Genomic DNA, 12,344 nt, shown 5'->3' on the forward strand with positions numbered 1-12,344 from the left:
GAACTGAGTTCTGTTCTCTAACGGCAAGTTGGTCATCTCTCTGTGCCTCCATTTCTTCCTGTTGTTAAAAAAGATTATACTTGCTAATACAACAGAGATGTATAATCAAAAACAACCATTCTTGCTAATGGTCTGCCAGAATTTAGTTTCTCCCTTCTTTTCACTACACAGACAAGGATGAATTGGAAAATGAGCATGTTTTGAATTTCTTTTACTCTCTCTCTTAATTACTCAAGCCAACAAATATTCAATGGAAGTTTAAGATTTGGAGTGGTAGGACTCATTGCCTCCAGGTTTCTGAAATAGCTGAAAAGCAAATTCAGGTAAAGCTTGTAATGTGAACTGAGCATAAGAGAACAACTCCAAAAAACGGATGACTAATTGTCAATGCCTGTTCCTGAGAAGCATGAAAGAAAAGAAACATTCACAAAGGCTCCAAATAAATAATTATCACAATTTGTGTCATAAGGGAGGCAGGAAAACCCTAAAACCAATTTACTTATTACATACAAGGTCAGCTTTATCCTGAAACACTACAACTGCAGAAGTTTGAAAAGAAAATTGCCAAGTTTGTCTCTAGCCCTTCTAACTTAATTACCAAAACACACTGGGAATCACAGCCAAACTTTGCAAGTCTAGATAGAGCCACATCATGTAGCAGCACCAACTCAATTGCAGATACAGCCAGGTTGCTGTGTTCAGAAAGTTTAAACTGGTGTAATCCATGCCTATTTAACATTTACATGGGGCAGAGGATACATGATTAGCATGCACAAGGTACCAGGCACACACTCTGAAGACTCAAGAAGCAAAACTGCATTAAGACCTCTGCTTGAGGCTCTAGGCAGCAGCTAGTTGACTCTACTGAACATTGACTGCTGGTCTGTCTCAATATAAAACAGCTTCTTATATGCTTCCATGCAACTTTTTATTATTTGCTACCTTTATAGAGGTCAGCCTGTATTTACTGGGGTGGAGGAGAATTCAAATGGAAAACTAAAGTTCTGAGATGGAAAACTGAAGTTGTTATTTTTCTAATGCCACACAGCAAGTCCACGGCTGAGGTGGAAATTTAACTCCAATCTCCTGGATCAAAGTCTAACTCTCTCTTCACCTGCCCATGGCCACTCTCAGTAATCCAGCTGAAGTCAACAGCATTCACCTGTTTTGTTAATCAAAGAAACAAAGAGGAAGGCCTGCATTTTAATGTTATTTATTCTTCTTCTCTAGAGAAGACTGCCATTTTGTGCTTGTTCTCAATTACTGTCCTAGTGGGTTTTTCAATGTCTCATTGCTCCAGTTAACTGATACAAACAGGGCTATTTAACGCAATGCAGCTTGGTTGCTCAGTTTGGCTATGCTTTAAAGTCCCTAAGTCAGGACTTCAGAGCACCTTGCACAGAGCTTTTTGCCTTTGTTTTAGGAGCAGTTTTAATGCAAACTGGACCAAGGAGGGGTTTTGCATTGAAAACCCCTCTGAAACAAGAGACCTGCTTTGATACAGCTGCTATAAAAAAGTTTTACTGTTGTTGTTTTTTCAATTTTCCAGCTCCTTGCTGCCTGCAACCTGCTTTGAAGTCCCAGCTTTGGAGCTCGACAGCACCAAATCAGCTGATGTCACTGTGGTGTCAGGAGATTGACCGGTGGGTAGGCCCATCCACTTGTTAAATTTAGCACACAAGGTCAATCCCAATGTGGATCTGGCCCATGGAGGCAAAAAGATTCCCCATTCCTGCTGTGTAACATGCTTACTATCCATCATTAAGATCAGGATACTGTATAAAGATTTTAATCATTTTATAACTACAGTGGTGCCCCGCAAGACGAATGCCTCGCAAGACGAAAAACTCGCTAGACGAAAGGGTTTTCCGTTTTTGCGTTGCTTCGCTAGACGAATTTCCCTATGGGCTTGCTTCGCAAGACGAAAAGGTCTTGCGCTTTTTTTTTAAAGCCGCTTGAAGAGGCGCAGTTGCGACGGACCGTGCTTCGCAAGACAAAAAACATCGCAAGATGAAAAGACTCGCAGAACGAATTCTTTTCGTCTTGCGAGGCACCACTGTATAAAAATCCACATCACAGAATTGTAGAGTTGGGAGGTAACCAACCCCTTGCAATGCAGGAACCACAAATGACCACGAAAAAGAGGGCTTTTTTTAAAAAAAAAAATCCCCACACCCTGAGGCTGAGACCCAGCATCCGAAAGCATTTCCTGGTCTAAACGCAGGGGCAATCCTGCATGGGGTGAATTTTTAAATGTTTGCACATGAACCTGAACTGTCTCCCAAAGAAGACACCGAACTTTTGTTTGCCTGAAGTGGGACCAAACTTGACTAACTTCAGTCCAATGAGCTGAATTAAAAATAAGAATATTAATTATAATGATGCTTGACTTCATGGGTAAGAGAAATATCCCCATGACTCACAATGAAGTCTATATCCAAAGCTGCCATTCCACACTGTACAATGGAATTTCCCCTTCTCTTCTCTGCAGCCCACCCCATGCCCCCTCCTCATGTAGATTTTGAGGGCACGGGGAGAGCAGAGGAAGGGGAAGTCCTGTTGTGTGAGCGGACCTCCATTTAAACAGCTAATGGATACAGTCCTGTCTAGTCTAGTAAGAAACATTACAGTAGCCGGGAACAACAGACTGAATACTTAAAACATCAAGGTTAAAAGTATCCTAGAAATAATTAAAAATCAAGATAGCCAAGGTCTCAAGGCAAGCTATATCCCTTTTCCTTTCCTCTAGAGAACTCCAAGGAAAAAGATAAACCATGCTTAGTGTGAGAATGTGACAGATGAACATTCCTGCAGCGTACCTCTGAGGAAAGACTCAGGGGAAACCTATTTGTCTAAATTCAAGAAATACAGAATAACCCTATTAAAACCCACAGATAAAAGTCTGAGAGGTCTGACTAAACGTAGTTCCAGCAATGGATCTGTAATTATTCATTTAGCCCTGAAATCATCATCAAATATAAAATGAAAGTTTCTTTAGAAGTTCTTAAGAACTTGGTTCTCCCAAGACAACTAGAAAGCCACACTTTATCCGTCTTGCAATCTAACACCATGAGGAACACAGAAAGCCTCAGCAATTTAAAATGCTACGTAAAAGAACAGTGATTGCAGTGTCTCTGGAGCAGGTTCAGACTTACCAAACTTTGACTGTGTTTGGAATCAAAACTCTACTCAGCCCTAATGAACAAGATGACCACATTTTCAGATGCAAGATTCCTTCCTCTTATCTGAATAACAATACCACCATCAAATGCAAGAGGCAGAAGCCTTGAGCAGATTCAGCCACCCAATCCCACCAGGTACTCCATCCACATGAATCAATATCATTTTCCAGTTTCTCAAAGCATTCTAGGGACTATCAACAGAGAATTCCTGCATCGCAGGGGGCTGGACTAGATGTCCCTTGGGGTCCCTTTCAACTCTAAAATTCTAAGCCTGAAGGTCACCCTAGGATTTCAGACCGGGAAATCTCACCTGCATCATGGGAAGCCAGGGCCCTCAGCATCTTCCCAGCACTTCGGCGAATCTGCTTCTCCTCGTTACACAGCATCTTCATCAGCAGATCCAGAGCACCTGTCTCTTTGAAGACACCCGTCAACGAGCCAATACTGGCATAGGCACTGAGCACATGGATGGTGTTTAGGATGGAGGACTCTGGGCCTGTAGTCCTGGCCATTTGCCGAGCAGCCCGCTGCACCAGGTTCCTGACATCAGCCTTCATCTCAAGCAGCGAGGCCTCATCCAGAGTGACGTCAGATGGGTATGTACTAGGTGCTTTTTCTTCCTTTACCCGCTGCCCCTCAGGTTTCCTCTTGCCCAGCAGTGTAGGGCAGTTGGCATAAACCTCCTCTGCCGACATCCACATCAGAATATTCTCCGTTTTGCTCTCAGAGGAAGCAGCATTGGCGCTGTTTCCTAGGCTGTCATCCAAGCTAAGGATGCTCCAGCGAATCAAGTATTCGGTGTGGCCATCGTGGCCACGGCGCTGCCGGATTAGCTCCTCGGGATAGGCCTGCAGTTTGGGCCCAAGATGCACCAGCAGATTTCCATTTCTCCTCTCGCCCACCATGATGGAAGATATATCTGTGAACAGCGAAGGGAAGAGGTTAGGCTCCCGAGAGATATCCAGGCTAGGTGCCCCATAGTGCCATAACTAGAGGCACCAAATTGTTTAAAGTAAAAAAGTTGGTCTGGTGCAAAATGCATAACATCAAATATGACTCCTTGTACCTGTGGGGACCCCGTCATACACTCCATGCCAGACAGACTTTTCAGTGTCATTGACTTCTCCCTTACAAGTGTGTGACATTTAATGCACATTTAGAAACATTTTGCTCCAAGCCAAAGTTTCCTATCCTTGATCACTGAAAAGCTGGCATGACCCTGAAGGACTCCTGATGTACCATGCATTATTACATTGCAAGCATGCAGGCAGGGAACATGGTTTTCATTCAGTGTTCAAAACTAGCCGGGTGCCAGCTGCGTTTTGTGACTGGTGCAGGTCCAATTGTGACCACATGGAGATTTCTGGGTGCTAGGTTGGCGACTGGGAAAAGCAAAATATCACTTAGAGAAGGACCTGGACTATTTTATTTGAAGCTTGAATTCTGGATTGTTTTATCGGATGTTGTAATGTGTTGTAAACCACTTTGAGATTTGTTCTCTTCTAATAGGAGGGAGCTATATGCTGTGAATCAGGCAGCCAAGGACTATAGACGCTTCTCTTTTATTAAGAGCCTCCGCTGCTAAAATTAACAAGAGGAAAACACTCTTCTCCACAATAAAACACATTTGCTAATAAACATGGGCCACATAAAATTCACTGAGAGTTGCTGTGGTTTTTAAAGTAAAACCAGGAAACTCGTTTATAGAAACAAAAGATGAGCAGATGTTAGATCTAAAAAGAGGAGATCTGAGCAATCTTCACACTAAGAAAATCTTCTCTCCAGTCCAGGAAAAACAGCATCCCTGTACTTTATTTGATAGGATCAAGGTGAACTATTTATTTATTTATTAAATTTGTATGCTGCCCACCTAAAGATCACAGGGTGGCTGGTTCACAACATAAAATCATGCACAAGACTTTATTTCTTAAAATTTATATGCTGCTTGAAAGAAAACCTCAATGCAGTTTATAAAAAGATAAAACAATAAAACAGGTTTCTGAAGAGCTTCATTCTCTTTGCCCAAACTCTTCTGCCTCCCCTGCTCTCCCTCACCAAAACCCCCACCATGCAGCAATTAGAAACTTCCAATCCTGGTTTATAGTTTCATCCAGAGGTGGATCCTCTTCTGTATGTTGGCACACATTGCAATCTCTTTAGAAGAAATGGGAGGCAGCCCTCTCTGAAATTCCATCTTATACTTTTGTTGCACAGAGCAAAAGGAAAAGCACAAACCACTCTCCCCCCAAAGTCTCTTCTTTCTCACAGTTCAAATAAAACTGAGCAGAACTAGAGCTTTGCAAAGGTCAGAAAAATGTGTGTGTTCCTTTCTCTAATCCTCTTAGATGGAGGAGGAGAAAAATCATATCTACACTTCAGTGTTAAACAATCATTCCTTCCCCTTGGGGAACCATAGATGGGGGAGTTTTCTAGCAGAATTCTTAGTTCTCTCAAAAACTACAATTTCCAGAACTCATTGTGGGAAGTCATGACAATAGATCGCCTTCACTCATCCTTCCTAAAGCCCCACATTGCTAGCAGAGGCAGGACAAGAAAAAAGCATTATTACTTTTTACAGCATGTTCAAGTCATCTGTGATCTGCTACCCACTGATGGGAGACGGACAGTCTAGCTCCTACTGGTAAGAACAGAGACTTAGTCATGCATGCCTTAGATGCAACTTCTCCTCCTTGTGAGCCATGCTTTGCAATCTGTCAGCTGTACTGCATACTCAAGTGCTGACAGCAATGGAAGAGAGACAGACTTTGCACAGTGAAAAGAAATCAGCAGGCCTGCAACTAGGAACAAAAAGAGAAAGCAGCCGCACAGTTTAAAAGTAACTGTCTTCCAAGCACAATGACAACTTTCATTCTGGGCTAGACATTATTGCTACCAGAACCCCCAGCCCTGGATCCTCCAATATCCAACAACTAAAGAGCAAACCTGCCTCCTTCAATAATGCCTTCAATGATTCCACTTTCCATCATGCACTGCATATTTCCTTCTGGTGTTTGTATTTCTCTCTCTCACACACTTAACATGACCTTGCGGACGTCGTCCGACCAGTATTTTCTTACATCTGCTAAGCTAACACCAATTAATAATACTTCTGTGCTGGAGGCTTGGCAGACTTCTTGTCATCTGGAACAGCCTGGCTCCAAGACTGCACTTCCATCACTCAGCATTCCACCCATGCCGCATCATCAGTGGGTTCCACTCAGTGCCAACCTCTTACTGAAACCAGCATGGAACTTATTCCTGGACTAAAAGTAATACTGTACCAAACGTCTTCTAGCCAAATTTAAACAACTGATCAGAATACATTGCTCTATGGGGCAACTCTGCTGGACTTTACCAGGTTTGGAAAGGAGACCTTGGGATTCAAACTGACCAGCGCCAGCCCCCACTAAAAACAATCTCTGCCTGCCTTCAAGAAATGCCCCTTCACTGGTAATGGTCTTCAGCACAGCTCTCCAAGATAAACAAGACTTTATCCCCTTTATGATGGAAACGCTGTGGGAATTACAGTTCTTTCCTTTCTTGCATGGTGGCCTGAAATACAGTGCAAAAATTACAGGAAAATATTTTTTACACTCTCTCTCCCATCAAGGGGCAGGCATTGAAACCCGGCTCATCCTTAGCTGTGTTATCACTGGAAAGTGACACAAACCTAGTTTGTGGACCTAGTGGTGTTCTTGTTGACGGATGCACTCATTACAAACAGAATTATTTTACTTCTGAATCTGATTGTTTGCTCACACTCTATTTCCAAGCAAGTCTGCCAAGGCTCACATTTCAAAACATTTTTTTTTTTAATCCTCAATTTCACAGGACTGCAAATTAGCCTATCAGCGCATTTAAAGCAGAAGAACTTCCCTAAAGCCATGTGTCACAAGAACATTAGTTTTCTCCCATCAGTTTCAAGAAACCAGTAGGTAGAACAAACCGCTTGCATCAACCAAATCATCACACAATGAGAAACACTCACATGTGCTTTATGGGCCTGCCTCCTGTCATGTGAACTTTGGTGCTAAAGTTGTAAGATTAGACAGTTTCAAATGCAAAGGACAAGCTGGAAGCTGTGGCGCTAAGGTGACATGTTTTGAAATATCCCTGAACTAACTGATAACATGACAAAAAAAAAAGAAACTGACTTTGAATATGAACTGGAAAGAAGACAAGCCCAATATTTGCTTCTAAGAGTTAATAAACCATGACTTTCTTACATTTCATTTTTTATTTTTTATTTTATTTAAACTAGATAAAGGGGGGAAATATTACATCTCTGCAATACAGAATATAAGACAAAGTCTCTCACCATAGAGGGGCTAGAAAACAATAAACATTCAAATGCGAAATTTATCAGTCCAGAGATGTATAAACAATATGAATGTACTTACAGGGGTTTAAGAGGGGACATAATAACCTGATATAATACTAACCAAAACATTTGGGAAAACCTCCGTAACAGTTGACAATGTTTCTAATTATTGTCATTTTATATATTTAAATCTTTGGGTTTTTTAATGTGCTGGTTTTGAAACAAACCACACAGATAGGACGTATAGAAACTGAAGCAAATACCATGTAGCTAAAATCAGTGGGCAAAATCATACTGTGTCCATCCACCAGCAAAATGGGCACCAATGGCAAAAACAACTCTCCCTCACCCCTTCACCTGCCCCTAAAATCTGCTCCCAAATGCTGAAGGACCCTCTGAAGAAGATTGGGGTGAGGGGAAGTATGTTCACAAGACTCTGGCTATTGTCCAATGACAATAGTTTAAATGGGAAGTACAATACTGCCATTTGATTGTTTGTGGAAGCGCTTGGCTTTGTCATTATAAAAAGGTAGTATGTATTTTCAAATTTGGTAACATTTGAAATTATATTTCCTTCTTGTGAGGTGTAGAACATTTTTTAATTGTTTTATACCCCACCCAAGATAACATTTAACACTTTTCCTCCCATAGATTAACCTATCTTTTTCTTAATCTTGATTTTCCAGCTCCTGTAAATGATTCTAACCATAAAAATGAAGTGTTCTGTTAGGAATCTGAGATAAGACACATATACAATGGAAGTGTGGATTTAGATTATGCTCACAGTAAAAGTCGCCAAATCTTTTACTGCTGCATAAGTAACAGACACAGCAAACAGTGCTGGAGAAAGTTATACACAGAACAGGAAGTTTTAGCCTGCAGGTTTTTCAGCTACAGATACATACAGATACAGAACATCTCTGTTGCTCTAATTCCAAGGCTTCAACCGCAGTAGAATAGGCCCACACCTTACGCAGGGGCCATGTTCTGGGGATTGCTCCTAAAGCCAAAATCACATAGTCAAAACACACTGGGTTCATTGATGGGTGGGGCTGCCAAAGTCCTTTGTGCCCCCTTTCCGCCCTCTTTTTTTTAAAAAAATGGCCAAGTATGTAAATGCGCACAAGTTAAATGTGTGTAAGTTGCGGGCTTACTGTACCAAGGCCAACTAAAACTAGCTGACATACATTAATCACCGTGATGTAGCTACAGCTCAGAGCCATTACCACAGCAACTGGCTCATTTGGCCTTGCACCTGTGATAACCTCGCCCATCAGGTGATTTATAATCAAGCTATTCCAACATTTTCTTCTTTCCATTACTTTGTATCTTGCCGACATAGGCTTGCGCATCCATTTGCAATGTCCCATAAATGTTACAACGGAAGAAGTCTTTCCCTCTGCTTTTATTTCCGTTCAGACCATTACTTAATAATCAACTTTTAATCAAATAGAGTAACTTAATCTTGGAGTAACAGTCTTTGAGAAAGTTCTAGCCAGCATGAACATGGAAAATTATTTTGCTTGTCTAGCACCAAGTGTATTTCAAATTAACACTGGAATCCTGAGGGATGAATTCTAGGTGCTACTTCATCAGATGTATGAGTCAGAACCTATTCTCTGGCATCTAAGGAATATACTCTTAGTAATACATCTGATGAAGCAGACTCTCGCCTATGAAAATTCATGCAACAATGACCTGTTACTCCATAAAGTGCAGCGCTGGGAGAGATTCTGTTGCAGCACCGGTGCATCGGCTTAAATCGAGGCAATTTTAAAGCAGTAATGTAAATTGCTGTAAAAATACTGATTTAAAGTTCCCCACTCACCATTTCCTATCACAGTCCATACTGATAGCATGTTATGACATTTAAATCACATTCATGCACAATAAGCAAAGCCTTTATACTATCTAAAAACATTTTATCTGTCACACCGTACACATCAAAGGATACTAAGGCAATTTATCTGTGGGTGAAACACCCCAAACTATCCAGCACATAATGGAAAGAAGAGATTCTCCATATGACGAAAAACCACACACCAATTTGGTCAAGAATAAGTCAGAAATGCTACTAATGAGCCACTCATTAACAAGAGCCATAATGCTTGCTCTCAGAAGTCAAGCACTTTCCTCCTTTTGCGCGGAAGAAGCCTCAAACTCATTTCAGGAGAGGTCCCCCGAACCAAGCTCTATGTGAGAAAAGTACAATTTGCTCACTGAAACGTCACTTCGACCCACATTTCCCATCCGTACAGGCCCTTCGGACTGGAAGTCGGGACGTTTTAATTGCACTCGGATTTCTTCTTGGAGCAGCAGTTCGCGAGCCGGCGCGTGAGATACAGATGCGTGTGTGTGTGAAATACGTTATTGGGATCGGTTCCCTCCTACCTATACTTGAGGCGGTCCGATTTCAATCAATGCATCCGACGGAGGAGGGTCGTCCTGTTGTTTCTCTCCCCCCCCGCCCCCTTTCATATAAGGTACAGTGGTACCTCAGGTTACGTACTTAATTCGTTCCGGAGGTCCATTCTTAACCTGAAACTGTTCTTAACCTGAAGCACCACTTTAGTTAATGGGGCCTCCCGCTGCCGCCACGCGATTTCTGTTCTCATCCTGAAGCAAAGTTCTTAACCTGAAGAACTATTTCTGGGTTAGCGGAGTCTGTAACCTGAAGTGTATGTAACCTGAGGTACCACTGTACAGGCTTTGCCGCCCGTTTAATCCACACGGCCGCTGGTCTCTCTTGAGCTTTCGGACACGCGCTCCCTTTCGGCCGCCTCCATTCAGAGGAATCCCCGCGTCACCCCCAGCGGCGGGCAAGTTCCCCTCACGAGTCCCTCGACTGAAGAAGCCCCTGTGGGCAAGCCGGGCTCCCTCCCCACCAGGGAGGCGGCGGTGCGGAAGCGAAAGAGAAAGGAGCACAAAGAAACTGAGCGGCGGGATGAAGCTCCCCGCCCAGAAGGGCCGCGGGGCGACACAACGTGGTGCTGGGGAAGCGCCCCGGCTCGCCTGACGCTGAGGGCCCCTAAGCGGAGACCACCCTAGAAGGGGCCTGCTGAGGGGAATGAGCCCCGTCCGGCGCCCAGGGAGCCCCGTTACCTGCCCAGCCAAGCACCCAGGGCGACGCCGCCACCGCCGCCACTCCTCCTCCTCCGCCGCCGCCTCCTCGCCCGGCCACTCCAGCAGCTCCACAAGTTCCGGGTCACCAGGGCGCATGCGCCGGAAGTCGCGCGTGCGTAAGCCCTTTCCCTTCAGCTTTAACGCCGCCGGCTCCTCTAGTCTACGGGGCCCTGCGAGGGACAGTTCGGGCGCCGCGAAGTCGAGCGCCGCTGTGTATGTTTGGTCGCTATATGGAGTGCCGAGTGAATGGCAGCTGCAAGCAAAAAAGCGTTCTAAGTGTTGTTTTTAAAGTGCAATGTGCAACGTGGCACTAGGTGGCGATGGCGAGCCTTATGGAAAATTCAGTGTCTGTTTGTGTCTTTTAAAAAAACGCTTTAATAATAAGCATTTTCAGAACTTTTTTAATATGTCTGTAGATTCCACCTGAGCCGTCACTGCTTAGCTGGCGAGCCCGCCTGCAGCTGAGCCCATTCTGACTCATTTAGTTATTTAATCTAGCATTTGCACCTGCCGGATAACAAGCCCCATTGAGAACACCGGCACTTGCTGCTGAACAAACGTGCATTATTATTAGTATTAATAATAATAAAAAAATGTGTTTAGTCTCTTTATCTTGCGCAGGGCAGCCCAAATCGACTTGCAACCAGACAAGCAAACAGCACCTACACAGAGCACACAAATAGATACATAAAAACCAAGGGTGGGGGGAAGAAATACATTAAAAAATAAATTGGCTGGATGCCAATCCTGGATGGGTTGCACATTTCCTGAACATAGCTGTCAACTTTTCCCTTTTCTTGCGAGGAATCCTATTCGGAATAAGGGAAACATTGACAATTATGCTTCTGAAGAAGCAGGTTCGCAATCTGGAGGTGCTATTGGATCCAACTCTCCCTGGAGGCTCAGGCGGTCTCAGGAGCTATGGGTGTCTTATCGGCTGCGGATGGTTGACAGCTGCAGCCATTTCCAGACCCGGAAAGCCACAGCAGGTCATGCGTTTTACTTTTTGTTTGTTTTTATTAAATTTCTATGCCGCACTTCATCTGTAAATCTCAGGGTGACTCACAGCACAAAAATACAAGATTAAAAACACAAAATGTACGTAATAAATCCAAAGAGATTTTTCTACCCCTAAGATACAGAGTCTCCCATTTTTATCTGCATGCAACTCCTTGGCAAGCTGGTGGTCTGTGTTGACCCCCCAGTGAGAGATCTCCCAAGCCCTTTTCTCCCTAGCTTTACATACATTGCTTGTATTTAATAACATAAAATGAAGCTACTGGATCAGCCCAATGGCACAGTGGTACCTCGGGTTAAGTATTTAATTCATTCCATAGGTCCGTTCTTAATCTGAAACTGTTCTTAACCTGAAGCACCACTTTAGTTAATGGGGCCTCCTGCTGCCGCCGCGCCGCCAGAGCACAATTTCTGTTCTCATCCTGAAGCAAAGTTCATAACCCGAGGTACTATTTCTGGGTTAGTGGAGTCTGTAACCTGAAGCGTATGTAACCTGAAGCGTATGTAACCCGAGGTACCACTGTAGTTTCAGCATCTTGCTCTCACAGTGGCTGACCCGATGCCTGTGGGAAGCCTGCAAACTGAACATGAGCACAGCAGCACTCTGCCTACCTATGCCTCCTAGCAACTGGTATTAGCTCTATATTGATTAGAACAGCAGTCACTATCAGATTCATGCAAGCTTTATTTGCTCAGCTTTA

At 43.5% G+C, this 12,344-nt stretch overlaps 1 protein-coding gene and 1 long non-coding RNA gene across 2 annotated transcripts in view; one reads left to right on the forward strand and one right to left on the reverse strand.

Annotated features, from left to right (window-relative positions):
- Positions 1-10,705, reverse strand: part of LOC308583915 (cullin-9-like) — a 52,480-nt gene extending 41,775 nt beyond the window's left edge. The window contains exons 1-2 of the mRNA XM_081188304.1: positions 10,606-10,705; positions 3,493-4,101 (exon numbers count right to left, since the gene is read on the reverse strand). Coding sequence (XP_081044430.1) covers positions 3,493-4,087 — 595 coding nt within the window. The 5' untranslated portion in view covers positions 4,088-4,101; positions 10,606-10,705. The remainder of the gene's footprint in view (positions 1-3,492; positions 4,102-10,605) is intronic.
- LOC308584213 overlaps positions 1-12,344 on the forward strand; it is a 264,753-nt gene that overhangs the window by 169,053 nt on the left and 83,356 nt on the right. The window lies entirely within an intron of this gene.

Source organism: Podarcis bocagei (assembly GCF_964188305.1).
Source record: "Podarcis bocagei genome assembly, chromosome: 3".
Classification (NCBI taxonomy): domain Eukaryota; kingdom Metazoa; phylum Chordata; class Lepidosauria; order Squamata; family Lacertidae; genus Podarcis; species Podarcis bocagei.